Here is an 18,307-nt window from a genome sequence, read left to right on the forward strand (position 1 = left end):
TTTTTTTTTTTTTTTTGTGGTATGCGGGCCTCCCTCTGTTGTGGCCTCTCCCGTTGCGGAGCACAGGCTCCGGACGCGCAGGCTCAGCGGCCATGGCTCACAGGCCCAGCCGCTCCGCGGCATGTGGGATCCTCCCAGACCGGGGCGCGAACCCGGTTCCCCTGCATCGGCAGGCGGACGCGCAACCACTGCGCCACCAGGGAAGCCCCTCAATGGTTCATTTTAAATGGATCAAGCTGTAGACATTCAAAGAAAACTCGAAAATAAGCTCATATATTTAGCTAGCACAGAAAGATAAACGTGCAGCTTTTGACAAAATAGAGGCTTTCAGGAATAAGATGAGTGGGATAAGCTAGAAAATAAATTGTTTACACAAATAGATGTAATGAAAAAAAAAGATAAAGAGCAAAGTAACATTAGTGTAAATTCCAACCTAATCAGTTATTAAAGTCATTAAAGAAAAGAAAACTAAAAGCCCTATAACGTGCCCTGATTACTCAGCCATGGCCACTCCACAGCTGGCAGAGCCATGAAAGACTCAGGATGACTTAGACACTGCAGAGGACATGGTAAATCGGCACATTCTCTCTAGACCACAGTCTGGACCTGCCCATTCATTCCCTCTTTGATTCATTGAAAGAGTTTGGGGAGCGGCCACTCTGTGCCAGGCCCTGTAGGTTCTGGGGTTCAGAGTCGGGCAAGGCCCAGTCCCCACCTCACAGAACTTCCTGTGTAGTGGTGGGGGCAGATAAGTAATCAATGATCATGGTCCAGTCTGGGAAGCCCTGTGACTGAGAGATGGTGATATACAGTGTCAGCCCAGAGGAGAGACACTCAACATGCCTGGTAGAACAGGAGGACTTCCCAGAGAGTAATCTTAAAGGATGAATGAGGAGGTGCCAGGTGAAAAAGGGGAAAGGCATTCTCAAGAAGGGACTGGCCCATGCAAAGACACAGAGGTGGGACAGTGAATATCTCATCCAGAAACCTGCCAGCGAGCGGTTGGTGTGAGCCCAAGTCAAGAGGGACATTGTGTGAGTAGAGAACAGGAGGTAGGCGGAGCCCAGACCACCAGGGGTACTTGGGGGCAAGGAGCATGACTCCATCCCAGGTACGTGGAGAACCCAGAGAGAGCAATTAAACTAAGGAGCGGCATGATTCAATTTGTATCTCAGAAAGATCCATCTAAATAGATAATAAGAACTATCCAATTAGTTCTGTTATTTGATGGGCAAATCTGTTTGAGGGAATCTAGTCAAAGGAAATAATCCCAAAAGAAAACAAAGGCCATTTGTCTGAAAATGTTCCCAGCAGCACTATTTATCATAATGACAAAATGGCCAAAGTCCACGTGGCGAACTCTGGATGAATGAGGCATGATCCACACCCTCAAGGTGCTCTCATAGGAAGGAGAAAGAAATAAACATACTGTCAGTACAGTGGGGACAGTGGCTGGTGCCTGGAGAGACAGGTGAAGGGCTGTGGCAGTTTAGTGATGAGAAAGCTTAGCTGGGGAGATCCAGGGAAGGCACCCTGGAAGAGGTGCTGTTTAAGCTGGGAGGTAGAATCAGGCCCTAAAGAAAAACAAGGTGAGGGAGTGTATTTTAGACAAGGAGATTCATCACACCTTGTGCAAAGTCAAGGGGGCTGCAAAATCCCAAATATACATGGGGAGCTGTGTGTGGTTCAGTGTGCCAGGGGTTTTCAGCCTTAACTCTGCTGTAAAACATATAATGGCAGGACATTATGCCACCACAGGCATTCCTAACTTTAGAGAAAACCAGAAATTTAGCCAGTAATTAAAACACTACAATCATTCATATTCATCACAACTTCTAATGGTATGTGAGAAACATGAGTTCATTACAGGCTGGGGCACAGGTAAGGCGGGAGGCCAGTGATGTAAAATCTTAGGTGTGACTCTTACCCCCTTCTCTCTCTCTCAGGAAAGCACATCAGCTGGTCACCATCAAGAATGAGATGATTAGGGCTTCCCTGGTGGCGCAGTGGTTGCGCGTCCGCCTGCCGATGCAGGGGAACCGGGTTCGCGCCCCGGTCTGGGAAGATCCCACATGCCGCGGAGCGGCTGGGCCCGTGAGCCATGGCCGCTGAGCCTGCGCGTCCGGAGCCTGTGCTCCGCAACGGGAGAGGCCACAGCAGAGGGAAGCCCGCATACCACAAAAAAAAAAAAAAAAAAAAAAAAAAATGAGATGATTAGAGGGAAAACCTGAACCTGCCCTGACTGGTATTTAGAGTTTCCCCCAAATGGCCAAGAAGCACATGAAGAGATGCTCAATATCATTGGTCATTCAGGAAATATAAATCAAAACCACAGTGAGATACCACTTCACACCCACTAAGATGGCTGTAATCTGAAAAGTAGAAAATAACAAGTGTTGGCAAGGACATGAAAAAACTGGAATGCTTGTACACTGCTGGTGGGAATGTGAAATGGTTCAGCCACTGTGGAGAATAGTTTAGGAGTTCCCCACAATTTAAGCATGGAATTATGATATAATCCCGCAATTCCACTGCTAGGTATACAATTGAAATAATTGAAAACAAGTACTCAAATCCATGTACTCAAATGTCATAAAAGCACTAATCATAATAGCCAAAAGGAGGAAAGAGCCCAAAAGTCTCCATCAATGGAAGAATGGATAAACAAATTGCGGTAAACAACGGACTATTATTTGGCCATAAAAAAGTGAAGTCCTAATACATGCTCCAACGTGGATGAACCTCAAAAACATCACGCTAAGTGAAAGAAATCAGATGCAAAAGGTCATATATTGTATGATTCCATTTACATGAAATATCCAAGACAGGTAAATCCATAGAGACAGAAAGCAGTTTTGTGGTTGCCACGGGCTGGTGGAGTGGGGATGGGGAGGGACTGCTTGATGGGAATGAGGTTTTCTTTGGAGTGATGAAAAGGTTTTGGAACTAGAGATGATGGCTGCACAACATTGAAAATGTACTAAATGCCACTGAATTGTCATTATGAAAATGGCTAGTTTTATGTTACGCGAATTTCACCTCGATTTAAAAAAGTAAATCAAGATATCCAAATGTCCAATACATATACGAAAAGGTAATCGACTTAATAATCAGGAAAACATACATTAAGACGACAGTAAGATTCTAATGTGCACCCATTAGAACTGCTGGAGTTAAGCCCACTGACAACACCAAGTGCTGGTGAGGATGCGAAGAAACAGAGGCTCTCCTACCAGCTTGATGGCCGTGAGCCCTGGCACAACCGTAGTGGAAGCCATGCTGCCATTGTTCATTTGGAGGGCCTGCCTACCCTGTCAGCCAGCACCGCACTTCCACGTGTACAATCAACGGAAATGTGTGCACATGTGCACAAAGAGACATGGACAAACAGCATGTCAGAGACACGCTACAATATTAGCCCCAAATGGAAACCACCCAAATGTCATTGGAAAAAAAATGGACAAATGGAAAGTAAATTAATACAGTGGGATACTGTACAGAAAGGAAGATGAATTAACTACAGTGAAATGCAACAGCATAAATGAATCTCAAAACTTAATATTCAGGGAAAGAAGCCAGACACCAAAGGAGACACCCCACATGTATAAAGTTCAAAAAAAAAGACAAACTGAACTTCAGAATTTGGGGATCCATGCTTAGGTACTAACATTATTTTCTAAAAGGAAGGAAGGAATCACCATAAAAGTCAAGGGGATGGTTACCTCTGAGGGGAGGGAGGGAATAATCACAGCCAAGGGGCACAGGAGAGCTTCTGGGGGCTATTCCATTTCTTGACCCACTTACATGAAAGTTTGCTTTGTGAGAAATCATGGGACTGTAATTTTGTGCGCACTTTTCTGAATAGATGTTATATTTCACAATAAAACAGTTTAAAGAAAAGTAGATCATCTGCACATATTAACATCTTGTTATCAGGAACAAATTAGTTATGATACCACTGCCCCTGTCTCACAACAACTTCCTTATCTTCTAAAAGAGCAGGCATTCCAGTGACACTGTAACTTTACCAGCTCAGCCCTCACCCACTAGGGGCACAAGGATTGATGCAAGGGACAAGGAGCCAACTGACAAGGGTCTCTTTAAACAGGGTGAGCCAGAAAACCCTCAGGAGCTGAGAAGCCTGGGGTCTCTGGACCACGTTTCCTCATCTGAAGCACAGTCCCAGTACCCAGCTCCTGGAGTGATTGTGATGATTGGGTGAATGAAGGATGAACATATCACATATATGAAGTGGTTTACAAGTGTTAGCCTTATTAAACTTCATGCCAGATTTAGTTTGCAGGAGGATATTTCAGGTCTAGGAAGATTCTCCCCTCGAGGGACACTGCATATCCATCAATCACCCATCAGTAATGGGTATTCCTAACTTTAGAGAAAACCAAAAATTTAGCCAGTAATTAAAACACAACAATCATTCATTCTTCTCCTGAGGGTTTCCTGGCACTCTCTTTTTACATTAAGGATAGGCACAGGACTTCCTCGGTGTTAGAAAAACAGCCCTGACCTGGCATCCAGAGAGCCAGCCTACAAACGCAGGAGGAGAAAGAAACACCAAATTTTCTTTCTCCAGACCTTCTTCATTTTGGGGGTGGGGTTGCAGCAGAGTTCACAAAAGACCACAGAACCTGAAGCTGCCCTCTGCCGCTGAGTTGGCAGTACCTTATATCACATGCAAAACTGCAACGTTCCGACACGGGCCACGGTGCTGAGAAGCCAAAACTGCGCTCCAGCTGCCCTTCGGTCTGCAAGAAATGCCGGGCTGGATGCTCTGGCAGGAAAAGTTGTCACTGTGTTTGAGTCTTGCTCCCAAGAAGGCAAGGATCTGGGCTGTCCCAGGCTTCCTTCAGCACACAAAGAGTTAACCATGGCCACCCAACAGTCCTCAGTTTCCTTCACAGAGACAGAGGTTGTGTCCATCCCCCGCCCACAAACCCCGTCACCCAGCACACTTATTCTATGGAGACTGTGTACTAATCTCCTAAATCCAAAAGCAGTCCGAGGCTACTATTTGGAGAGTGGTAGCTCTCCTGCAAAACTGCATGGAGAAAGGGCTGAGCAGGGAAGGACCAGAGTCTAGACACCTTGGCACCCAAGCCCTGCCTTTTGCACAGGCCAGTTCCTAAGCCTCTGTCACCCTGAGTGTCCTCTTCTGTAAAAATGCCTGCATTGCTTCCAACACAGCTATTGCAAGGATCAACCTGTAGTTTCGATCACTTATTTTGTGCCCAGTATGTGCCATGGTGTGGAAAGCATATTATTTCTAATATCTCTTTTAATCTTCACAGCATTCCTAGGAGGAAAGGTCGTCTAAGTATTCCCCTTTTTTGGATGGGGAAACTGAGGCAAAGAGTGGTGAAATTCATTGTCCAATGGCACCTAACACAGCCACAATTCAAACCCAGGAAGCCTGAACACACTGTAACTCAAAACTGTTTTAACTCAGACCACTAATCGTACAACCGCCTCTGGGTCCTGGTGGGGAAAGTGAGGCCTGGGAACAGAAGGTATCAGATCCCCTGGTCCCCAGTCCATAGCTCTTCCCATCACGCATGGAGTTACTGCCCACGACGGATGGGACTCCCCAGGTAACTCAGGGCTAAGTTAGGCATCAGGGCAATCCAGTCCCGTTATTTCTTGCGCGGCAAAGCGCCGGGTGTCTCAGCTGGCGGTCGAGCTTCCGCACCTTGTACAGAGGGCACCAGATCTGCCCTTACAACGAGCCAGCCAGCACGCGCGATCTGAGCGCGGGCCCTGGGTGAGCTGGAGCTAACTGTCCCCGCGGAGCCGCTGGCGCTGTCACTGGGCTTCCAAAGTCCCCCTCTGCCCAAGATTGGAAGGGCCACGCCTAGCTCAGACACCTCAGGTGCCCGGACAGCGCTCCACCCGCTCCGGCCGCCCAGAGACTCCCATTCGCCCCTCGAACCCCCGGCAGCGCCCGGGGAAGCCGTGGCAGAACCACCAGTGCGCACCGAGAGGCGAGGACTGCCTTTTATGTCCAGGAATGAGGCGCGCACCGCAGCCGCGCCCGCAGCCCAAACCAACTTCCCCCGGGTGCGGAGGTAGCCGGTGCCACCCTCGGGCCGGGCCGCTTACCTGTCGCGGAGCGGGTCCGGGTGACAGCGGGGAGAAGCGCGGAGATGGAAAGCAGCCACAGCAGGCGCCAACACTGCGTGTCCCTCCTGCGAGAAGTGGCGGAGGGCGAGAAGGTGAGGCGGCCGGGAGGGGCCGGGGGGAGCCGGGGCGCGGGGCAGCGAGTCCTACCTTTGCGCCATCCCGCAGTTCCGCGAGCTCCCGAGGGCACCGGGCCGCCGAGCTCCACGGACGGCGACGGGCTCTGCGCGCGGGCCGCTCGTCTCCCTTCCTGCCAGGAACAAAGGCGGCGCTGGGGGGGGAGCCGGGGCGCGGGGCAGCGAGTCCTACCTTTGCGCCATCCCGCAGTTCCGCGAGCTCCCGAGGGCACCGGGCCGCCGAGCTCCACGGACGGCGACGGGCTCTGCGCGCGGGCCGCTCTCCCTTCCTGCCAGGAACAAAGGCGGCGCTGGGCAGGGGCAGCGGCGGGCAGGATCCGGCCCGCGCCCTGAGTCACCCGCGCTCTGAAACCCGACTCTGCCGCGCCCTGCGGTCCCCCGTGCGCCGCGCCGCGCCCCACCTCGGGCAGCGCCGCAGCGGCGCACTCACGTCCCGTGGCTCCTGGCCGCGCTGACCGCCTCCCCACGCCCCTTACCCCCTCGACAGATGCGCGCCCCCCAGCCGTGGCTTCCACCCGGGCGGCCTTGTGTAACCGAGAAAAGCCCCGCGCCCGTGCTCTGGTGGGTCAGGGGGCAGCTTCCTCCGGCCCTCACGTCTGTCCCTGTCCGGGCTGCCCCGCAGACAAAGCACTCTCTTTACGCGCCAATGAAATCCTCTCACCAGCCCAGGAAGGCTGGAATCGCTCTGATTTCCCTAAATGACAACGAAGAAACTGAGGCTCAGAGAGACGCAGTGAATGTCCCAAGTTCACACAGCTGGAATGGGCTCCTGACTGCTGTGCCCCGCCCTGCACGCCTGACACACAACCCCCTTGAATGCCTAGGAATGGGCCCCTTGGGGCGGTATAAGTGATTCATGTAAATAAACGCCGCAAAGAGAACCCTAATAACAAATTTTAAATTTATCTACTATTGCAAGGTTTTCCTCTATACTTTGCCGGCACCACCATCCTCCACCACCAGAATGTAAGCTCCAGAAGGGCAAGAATTTATATTTGTTTTGTTCTCTGTCTAAACTAGTACCTGGCAGTAGGAGATGCCAATAAACAGGGGACGAATGAAGGAACACAATTCTTAGGTGAGATACCGCTCCAGGCACTGTGGTGACCGGGGACAGATGAACCAGTCTCAGCCTCCAGAAGCACACACGGGTAGTGTGCATGGTTGTGGGGGAGGGAGCAGACGGCAGACTATTCCACCTCTACAGATCTTAGCACAGGGCCTGGCACTGGCTAAACCCTCAAATGGTGGCTTTTTATCATTATGATTACCACCAGGCCCAGTAGTGTAAGATATCTGGGGGAGACGAGGCACCACTGAGATCAGCTGAGACCCGGAGAGTTCTGAAGCCAGGCAGGCCCAGGGGCCTCTCTTCCTGGTGCACCAAGTAGCCACTGTGGGCTGTGGCTCTGTGGTCACTTCCTGGTTTTCATTTCTAGTTGGCAAGTCACCACCTGCCAAGTGAAAAGGTAATCTGAGTTAGCCCTGCAGAGATGGGATGGGGATGGACTTTGTAGCTAACATTTATTGAGTGCTGATTGTGTCCTGGCCCTGTGCTAAATGCTTTACTCATAACAATCAATCCCCGAAACAGCCCTGGATAGGTGATACTTCAATGATCCTTATTTCATAGATGAGGAAGCTGAGGTTTAAAATGTGCCCAAGCTAGTGCATGACAGGTACCAACACCCATGCTCTTCACCACTCCATCACACTACCTGTCTGTGAAGAAGAGGATTACACCCATTTCCCCACCCTTGAAAGCAAAATTGCACTGGAGATATGGAGCACTCATGCATGAAGGGGTTAATGTCAGCATGGGCAGTGAGGGCTCCAAAGGGAGCTCTGGCCTGGGGTCAGGAGCCTGGATTCCAGTCCAGTTCTGGCCCTGGCTGCAGAGTGAAGTTGGGCAAATCCTTGTGTGACTTTTTATTTCTTCATCTATAAAATGGATGTAATGATCCTGCTGTGGGTGGGTGGCTGGAGTGTCGATGAAATCACTTGGATGCCACAGTGCTCTGTCCACTGTAAAGTGCTGTACAGATGCGAGGGGTCAGCTCTGGGATTAATGCACACAGTCTTCAAAAAAGGAAGAAAAATCAGCATGGTCTGGAGAAGGCAGGAGAGGCTTCAGCCCGGTAATGAAGTTAACTCAGACTCTGGGGTCTATGGAGGGTTTGCAGGGGGCAGGGGTGGGGTTGCAAATAGGAGGAAGGGGAAAAGCAGCCAAAGCAGCTCTGGAGCTAGGATGGCCCCACATGAAGCTAACACAAAAGGCAAAGTGCATTCTAACCAAACGGTCAGGCTTCTTTCTTATTCTGTTCATGTTCTCTGTGAATATGAATTCTTCTCCCACTTGCAGCCATGCTGTGCTGGACATACCTTATTTTATTATGAATGACTAACCATAAGGAATTTGCCTTATTAGTTCTGTATCTTTTATTGCTTATAAAGTACCACATCAACTGGGAATGTAATTGATTTTCTTAGTACTATAGCAGATATGTATATGTATAGCTGATTCACTTTGTTATACAGCAGAAACTAACACACAATTGTAAAGCAATTATACTCCAATAAAGATGTTAAAAAAAAAGAACATAATTCTATATTGCTTCGAAAGAGCCACACCAACTATGATTATATAATAGTTCTATTGTTCTATTTGACGCTTAAAACCACAGGTTGTGAACTGGTGGCCATGGGCTCAATTTGTCCCACAGATATGTTTTGTTCAGCCTGCCTGGTGTCAACCTCCAAATTAAATTAGTTAGCAATATATTTGATAATTAGTTGATTTTACATTAAAATCCAGAATTCTGGCTTCTTTTTAAATTTTTGGAAAACCTGGCAACATGGGGCTTGCATTCCCTGTGCCAGTGATTGATTTGCATGAAAAGCGGGTGGCTGCCTTCAGTCAAGGCCATGTTCTCCAGTTTGCCGTGATCCCTAGCATCCCTATTGTTCCCCAACACCAAGCCTAAGAATCATTTGCCATTTATCATCACATATGCACTCTGCCTTTTCTTTTTTTTTTTAATTTATTTTATTTATTTATTTAGTTAGTTAGTTTTGGCTGCATTGGGTCTTCATTGCTGTACACGGGCTTTCTCTAGTTGTGGCGAGCGGGGGTTACTCTTTGTTGCAGCGCGTGGGCTTCTCATTGCGGTGGCTTCTCTTGTTGTGGAGCATGGGTTCTAGGTGGGTGGGCTTCAGTAGCTGTGGCACATGGGCTCAGTAGTTGTGGCGCATGGGCTCAGTTGCTCCGCAGCATGTGGGATCCTCCCGGACCAGGGCTTAAACCCGTGTCTCCTGCATTGGCAGGCAGATTCCCAACCACTGCACCACCAGGGAAGCCCTGCCTTTTCTTATAAGAAAGAGAAAAGTGGAATAGATTGAGCATTCATATCTCAGTTAAAAATGGGGGGAAAACATATATAGATAGAGAAGGGGAGCACGTTTCAAGAAAGATGTGGAAGAACATATTTCTACATGTTTAATATACAAATTAAGTATACCTACCCTGAAAAAATGAAAACTAAAACGCCATGATGAAAAAACCTAGTCCCCCTCAGTTATGCATGTTACCTGATGGATGAAAGGATAGCTGTATTTTGATTAGTGGGCTTGATAGTGGTCCAGTTTATCAGTCCAAGATACATATGCATAAAGAAGCAGTTTCCTTTATTATTCTGGCAGGGAAGTCGTATGTGCACATTTCATATTTTGTTGGTTCTGTGTAAGTACCTGATAATATCGAATTCACTAGAATCTAAAGATGTAAGTCCCCAAAGCACATTTCTTTCCTACAAATGACTGGAAATGATGCATGTTAATATTGTTAATTTTGTACCTATTTCACCTGGGAAGCCAGACCATGTTCCTAGGCAATCAGGGCTCTCATTTTAAAGTTGGGCCTGGAGGTGGGAACTGTGAACTCAGACTGATGGAGGACAGGGAGGGCATCCGGCCTGGGAGCTGAAGGGGGACCAAATGGTCCCAGCTGCTGGTGTGGGAGGGATGGGGCAGGATGCCAAGCAAGACATTTCGCCTCCTGCCAGACTGTGTTTTGAGGGTTTAAGCGATTTCCTTCTATTCAATATGAAGTTGTAGAAATAGCCAAGAGGAAGTTTTGTGTCATATTGGAGCTGGTCTAAATTGTTTACCACGGCTTCAGTACAATCTGCGAGATCGGGACGTGTGGAGATGGGGGGATCTATGTCCCAGCTCTTGAAGGACTCAACTAAATTAACGGGCTGTTCCATTTTCCTATAAACCACCCGAGTGTCCCAGTAAACTCAGTCTCCAAAAGCATTCTCCAGACTGTCTCAATCAGCTGGAAGGGGCACAAAAATCAGTGAGAAGTATCCCAGGTTGTGGTTTAGGAAGAAGTTACGAAGGACATAGTGCATGTCTTTCTGAACCTGTTTCCTCGAGACGTGGGGATAACACCTCCCTTGAGGAGCTGTGGTGAGAAAGTTCACAGGAGACACTCAAAGCTTGCATCTTCCTCTGGTTTCAGGAGCAGAAAAAGCAGAATAGACCTAACTAGCTGACTTGGAAAAGAATTAACTGGAATATCCAGAGAAAAGGGCTGCCCTTTGGGTAAACAAGAGAAAACAATGACAGTGTAATCCCACAGGTGCCTTCCACGGAGGATGCTTTTGTTCTGATGAGCACCTTGATGTGTCTGGCTATGCCAAGGGAGACCATGGGCTGCTAAGCGCTGATTTGTTCTGCATGAGAGATGAATTTGAAAATCTGACAATCCTAGTGGGAAGAGGACAAGAAAAAATAAGGAGGGAGGGTGTGTCAAACACCTCTTAGGTGCCACTGCCAGTGCCCGTCCCTACCTTCTGCCTCCATCATTTATGTGCACCATAGGCAAGGTCATCCAGCTGCCAGCAACTGCTTCCCTTCACCTGAGCACTTTCTCTGGCTGCTGGAGCCTGCTCTGCCCACAGCATAGCGGACTGGAAGTGCTAGGGAATCAGTACTGACCCCCCAGCTGCTCTCAACCAGTGGATGACAGGATAAAAACTTGGGATCCCTTTCCCATTTGATGGGAACTTCTAGACACCCAGAGTCCCCGTCCCTGTCACAGCCCCTTGCCCCTTACCCACACTGAGCGCCTCTCCCTTCCTGCCCAGGGCCTCCCTGCGGATGCTGACCTCTGACACACTGCCTAATCCACTCAGCCCGAGCAACCTGGAAGTGCAGGAGAAATAACACCACACAAAGCAAATATTTAGCCAATGGAAGCCAGCAAATACATCTCTCCCTTCTTCAACCAGATGCACCGTCCTGAGAAAGTCATTTATAAGCCCTCTGAGAGATGCTCTCACAAGACTGAGTGATCAATCCTCTAATGCCTCTCATTGGCTCTTCCTCCTTCCCTGCCTCACTTCCCTTTTCTTCACTTCTGCTCCCTAGGATTTTACTCCCTAATACCAAAGAGGCACCTAAGACTAACACCTGAGTGACCCAGGATAAGCTAGGTGGTGGAGTTTATCTCTCACACCCATGATCTTAACAGGGTTTCTAGACTGGTTGTCACTTCCATCTCACCAGGTCCCACTAGCATGATGTTACCAAATAGGCGACCAGCATTATGATCTGTGTCATATTAGGATGACAAGGCCCCTATGGATTATAGTATAACAGAGAACAGGAGAGTTAACATAGCTCTGGAGCCAAAAAATGAACCTGGACTACTCTCCTTGCCATGTGAAAGCAAATTGCTTTGGATTTCCCCCTGCATAGAGACTGTGACTGCATTTGCCAGATCATGGTGCATCCCAAGTGTCAAAGGTTCTATTGATATATTCCAGTAGCTACCACATCTGACATGGCAGCTTCAATTGAGGCTACCATCTGGCCAAGTTTATAGCAATCCACTGTTATCCACCACAATCCATTTGGTTTTTTCAAAGGCCATACAGGAGAATTCGTGGAAATACAATGGGACCCACTACCCCTGCACCATTTAACTGTTAATAGTAGCTCTAAACTCTGCAGTACTTGCTGGGATGTGGTATTGCTTCTGATTTACTCTAGGAGGTAGAAAAAGGAAGGTAGTTTCAAGGACTTCCACTAGACCTTTTTATAAGTCAGGTAGCTAATACAAAGGTTCTGCCAGAAGGTAAGTATCATGTGATTACATAGAGGAATGGGCACAAAATGTGTTGGTCTTTGTATCTCACAATGCTCACCAGAGAGCATCCATCACAGAGGAGACATGCAACAACCAGATGGACAGAGTGACTCATCCTGTGGATGTTAGCTAGCCTCTTGCCCTGGCTACCCCAGGGCTGACATGGTGGAGCCTTAAGAAGAATGACAGTGATGGCCAGGGTAAATGTTAGGCAAAGGCTCAAGAACATGGGCCCCATCCTTCTGAAGCAGATCTACCTCCTGACATTGTGGAATGGCCAACCTGCCAGCTGCAGAGACTGACACAGAGCCCTCAAAATAGTACCATTCCTCAAAGAGACCACCCAGCCACTTGATGGCAAGTTGATTTCTTCAGACCCCTTCCTGAGCAATTCTTCCTTACCAGGATCGATACCTATCTGGATATGAGTTTGCCTTCCCTGACCAAGTACCTTTGCCGGCACCATCATTCAGTGGGTAGCAGAATGCTTTATATATCAGTGTGGTGCCCCATACACCATTGTCTCAAACGAAGGGACTCATTTTATGGCAAAATAGCTGTGAAAATTGGTGAATGACCAAGGAACCCACTGGTTGTAGCATTACCACATCACCCAGAAGCCACTAGCTTAATACAATGGTGGAATAGCCTGTTAAAGGCTCAGCTAAGGCATCAGCTTAGGGGCAATACACTGCAGGGTTGTGGCACTGTCTTCCAGAACATGGAACCCATGGTCACTGTATGGTCCTGTGTCCCCAGTAGCTAGAATACTTGGGTCTGGGAATCGAGGGATAGTACTAGGATTGAGCCCTTTCTCTCTCTCTTCCAGTGATCCACTGAAACCCTAGGCTCTTTTGGGGTAGAGGTGCTGATTTGCAGGGGAAGAATTCTTCCAAGGGATATAGTAAGGCCACTAAACTTGAAGCTGAGAGTACCACCTGGTTACTTTGAGTTCTTCATGCCAGAGAGCCAGCAGACAAAGAAAACAGTGGCTGTATGAGTGGGGATAAGAACTCTGATTACCATGAGAAGTGTTAACAGTGACTACCTTATGTATGGGGTCAGAGAGGAACTCAGGTAATTTCTTGGGGATTTCTTGGTGGCTCCATATTCCATAATGATGGTAAATGAGCAAATGAAATAGTCAAGGCAGCTAAGAGAGCACACCCTTAAAGGATAAAAGTCTCAGTCACTCTGCCAATCAGCATTAGTCAGCCCCAGTCCAGACCAGTGTTTCCTAACCTGTGGCCCACGTGCATCAGAATAATTTCATGGGGAAAATGTTAAAAGCATAGCTTCCAAGTCTCTACTCAACACCTACCAAATCAGGATGTCTGCAGGCAGAATCAGAGAATTGGAATTTTAAGAAGCTCCTCCGGTCCATCTTATGTGCACTGAAGTTTCATTGCCACTGGCCTAAAGTTTCACATCTATATTTCTCACAGCACCTGGTTCTTGACCTCTATCTTGGCATTTCTTGCCTTAGGACACTTTCCTGTTCAAATATAACCCCCACAGTGATGCATTTGCAGTTTCTAGCTCAGACAGACTGCCAAGACCTCTCTTGGATGGATTTTCCTATTTACCATACCCTTGAAAGAGCAAGAGATCATGCATTCTGTTCAGTTAAGGCCTTTAGAATCCAAGATTTTGGAAACAAAGCAGCCCAGAAATGGAAGGGACCTTGCACATGATCCCAAATCCAATCTAATCCATCTCTGCTGTGCAAATTCAAAGAAATAGGACAACTAGGGGATCCCCTGCCTGCCATTTGGCTAAAGAAGGGGGCCTGTTGGAGAGGATGTGGGCAAACCTCTCTCCTGGGGGCTGTCTGCCTTCCATCCTACCCCAAACCCCTCGTCAATACATCTGATAATAACTGTCCTTTCCCCAATATCTGTAAAGAAGGGTGTGGTAAATATGGAAGTATTCAAGTTAACTGCTATTTTTGTCGCAAGGAGGATGAGGGTTGATAAATGTGTCTTTGTGATAAGCCAGAGAGGGCAGGACATGAAATCTGTCCAAAGCGATAGAAGCTTTATCACTGACTAAGGACCGATGTCCCCAGAGGGTAGGGCCACACTTTGCTTTTGAGAGTGGTCAGTAAGTGGTACAGCTTCCAAAAAATACAGCCCCTCTCTCTCCCCCCTTATGTGCCTCACTGCCTCCTGTTCTGACTCTGTTGGCCTTGACTGCAAATCTGCAGGAGAGGTCTTGGATCAGCAATAGATTGCATCTTCCTCTTTACTCAACCCTATAGGTTCAAGTGTTTGGTCAATGGCACCCCTAGAGGGTGTCCAAGTAAGGAAGTTTCTTTTGTCACAATGAATGGGGATGCTACTGGCATTTGGCAGGCAGGGGCCAGGGATGCTGAATTCCACAATGCAAGAGGCAGTCTACACAACAAAGAAATAGCCCAGCAAAAGTACCAACTGTGCCCACACTGAGAAATACTAGCAGATTGTGACTTTCAAACTTTTTTTGACCAAGACGCTTGGTCTCACAATCCCATAAACACACACTACTGAAACAAAAGTTTTTTGCAACAGTATTTGCCCTTATTACATGTAATGAGCTCAGGTATTTTCTACTCTATTCTGTGCAATTCCACTGAATTAAAAAAAAAAAAAGAGGCTGGTCAAAACCTACTAAATAGATTTCATGACCTACAAATGGGCCAAAACCCATATTAGGATGTAATCATTTCAAAACTCTTAATCAGCACCAGCGGTGGGAATATAGAGGGACCCTTACTGTAAGAATCATTTGTCTGCTCTCACCCACACTACTTGACTTAGTAAATTTCAGGGTAAAGTGAAAGCCCCAGTGACTTCTGATGAGCTAAACTTGTCTTGCTCTGTCTCCCAAAGAGATGCCCAAAGAGAGACAATTGTCCATCATTGAAGCGTGCGGTTTTCACAGGACCCTGCTCTGAGTCAGGCGGCCCATGTGTTTTGCATTTCCCCACAGTGGGAACAGATGGATCCAACCATTCAAAGGCTTTTGCAGTGTAGGGCTGAGGACCCTGAACTCGGCTGAAAGGCTTTAAGAGAATACTTCTCACCTTCTCTGAACTACAGCATGACACCTGTGGCCAAGGGCAGCCTGGCTCTCCAAATCAATCCCAAACCTCCCTGCCACTGTGTGCAAGCAGACCAGGTTCTCATATGGAGGAAGAAGTGCAAAAGTAGATGCCACCCGGGAGGCCGAGGGCAGGGCCAGGTTCAATGGGTGGGGCTGTGACACTGGCTGGTGGGATACCCAGCCACCCTTTGACACCTCCTGACCACTAAGGTCAGTCACAAACTGATCCCTTCTTCCAGCTGCTTCCTCTAATATTTTCACCACACTCTTAACAACCATCATATCAACATATTACTTTAAATGGTCTAAATGCTACCACTTGCAGAAAAATGTGGCCCTCCTCCTGCCTCTCCAGGGACAGTCCCTCCCTATATAGTCCCTTCCTATATGGACAGGAAAAGCATATATATATCCTGGATTTTGTGACTTGTTTTTCTCACATGTAGAGCTCTTGAGAAAAGCATCTCACTCTCTCTCCAGCACCCCAGTGCCACCGAGGATTCAGACAACCCCTCGAACACTCCCCACACCTGCTCCATGCCCTGGGAATCCCAGCCCTGCCAGGCCTCTCATTCTTAATGACGCATGAAACATCATAAATTTTCCCACCAGAAAGCTGACAAAATAAAATGTTGGCTTGCTCTGGCCTGAGCAGGTCTGTATTCTTACAATCTAAACAAGATTATGATGACCCGCGGTGCGTAGGTAGGGGCTTTCATAGCTTCCCTACCACTTATCTCATGTCCTTATCACAACAACCCTGGAGGCGGCAGGGCACGTCTTATTATCCCTTTCAGAGATGAGAAAACTGAAACTTAGATGGGTTAAGTAGCTGACTTTCTCAAGGCCAGTAGGTAACGAAGGGCAGAGCTGGAACTTCAACTTGGGTCTTCTGGCTGCCCATGCATATTCCACTCACATTTCACTGTCTCCACCACCGCCTGGGTTAGGCACCCAGGCTTTATTCAGAACTCCATTCACCTACCTCATTATCCAGGGGATACACGAAAAGACAACTGAGAGTTTTTCACCTTCAAGTGGGAAGTTGCAGGAGTTTCACAGGACTTCAGTGGGAGATGCAAGTTTCCAACAGCAAGTCCAAGGAAATCCCAACATGCAATTTTCACCACCTCAACATTTGTGCTTCACAAATAATATTTGCCAAGAAGAATGACTGCTGTTGTGGGTGCCTTGCTGCTTGGTGGGAGCTGGTCCTTCAGGCCCCCAATTCCAATAGCTGCCTGTGGCCTGTGAATAAAGAGGAAAGATCAGAGCTGGCATTGGTATCTTTGGCCAGACAAGTCTGTGTCTGAGAAGGCAGCAACTCACGACAGGTAGCCAGCGACTCAGTGCACAGCCGTGAAACTAGAGACTGGAGTAGATCTCTAGAAGAGCTCCTGGTCTGTGGCTGTTTTGTGAAGGAGCGAGTAGCCTCTCCACCTGAGAAATTCCTAAAAGTCCTCGGGTATTCAGCCCAGGGAAATGGCTGATGGTTATACTGATCACGTGAGTCATCAAGAAAAGGTTAAATTGTGCTCTGTGTGTTCTTTTTAGAAAAGCTCAGAAGTGTAAAACATCTTAGCAAAGACTCTCATCAAAAACAAATAGAATCAAAAGTTATTTTTTAAATTAAGAAGGGCAAGCTTTAATAACTTAGAAAACTATTAGAACCTCTCTTTGCCCAAATTTTTACATAGATGTGTTACACGGGATTTTTTTGAAGCCAAATTTCCTCTTTTATGTTTGTGAACCTCATGAAATGGAACACCTACCTTCTTCAAAAGATACTTTGAAGCCATAAAAATGTTCATACACTATGACTCCATAATCCCCTTCTGGGAAACTAGCCTAAGAAAATACCCTGAAATATGGAAAAAGCATATGCAGAAAAATACTCATCAAAGACTTGCTTAGTGAAAAACTGGAAGCAGCCCAAATATTCAAAATGGGGAGAGAGGATGATAAAATAAATTAGGGTATAAGCCTTGAAGAAATATTCTATAACCATTAAAAATGATGGTATGAAGTTTATGAAGGATCAGAGAAAATACTTATGATAAAGTATTAAGTAAAAAAAAGTCTGGAAAAATATTTGCACACATATGATTTATAAAAACAAGCAGGGAACATAAAAATGTACTTGTCACTGTGTCAATGTGGTAGGATTAGAGATTTTTACCTTGTTTTCAAAGTTCTCTAATAGTATTATATCTGTTCTTTTTTAAAAGAAGTTCAATCCCTAAAAAAAGGAAGGTAATAGATGCTATTAATGCTTTAAGTAGGAAGAAACACCACGAGTAGAGATTGGGGGGTAAGTTAAGATAAGAAATTGCCCATCTTATTGCCCATATATTGTGTCTTTAGAATGGTTTCATGTTTTATGAAATAAATATAAACTATATGCAAAAAGCATATATAAAAATATAGTTTTGTTTAAGGCACAGAAAAGTCCAAATTATATTACTGCAGAAACCATTCAGGGTTTAAAGCTTCTCTTATTTCTATGTTTTCAGGTTACTATGGATCTACTTACAAGGGGCTTCTTGTCAAGGAGCATTGAAATCATGCTTAGTGTCTCTTTACCGTTTTTATTTCATCTGCAGCACTCGATATGCCATGATCAGGTGGATATGGGTGTTGGGTTTAGAAAACAAATCTCATTTTCTTCCTCCACCATCCAGGACACTTAGAATCATGGAAGAACTGGAAGGAAACTCCAGGTCATTCAGGTAGAAATCTCCTTAGCAGGATCACATGTCCCAATGAGGTTGGGGGGAGGGCGGACATGCAGCGTCCCTGA

The 18,307-nt window shown here is 47.1% G+C and overlaps 1 protein-coding gene across 3 annotated transcripts in view; it reads right to left on the reverse strand.

The window, feature by feature from the left end:
* The window catches only part of COL15A1 (collagen type XV alpha 1 chain), a 106,035-nt gene extending 99,658 nt beyond the window's left edge, over window positions 1–6,377 (reverse strand). For all 3 annotated transcript variants that reach the window (XM_055087076.1, XM_055087075.1, XM_007101829.4), the window contains exons 1-2: window positions 6,283–6,377; window positions 6,115–6,200 (exon numbers count right to left, since the gene is read on the reverse strand). In XM_055087076.1, coding sequence (XP_054943051.1) covers window positions 6,115–6,200; window positions 6,283–6,293 — 97 coding nt within the window. In that variant the 5' untranslated portion in view covers window positions 6,294–6,377. The remainder of the gene's footprint in view (window positions 1–6,114; window positions 6,201–6,282) is intronic.
* Window positions 6,378–18,307: the final 11,930 nt, after the last annotated feature.

This window comes from Physeter macrocephalus, chromosome 9 (genome assembly GCF_002837175.3).
Source record: "Physeter macrocephalus isolate SW-GA chromosome 9, ASM283717v5, whole genome shotgun sequence".
Lineage (NCBI taxonomy): Eukaryota > Metazoa > Chordata > Mammalia > Artiodactyla > Physeteridae > Physeter > Physeter macrocephalus.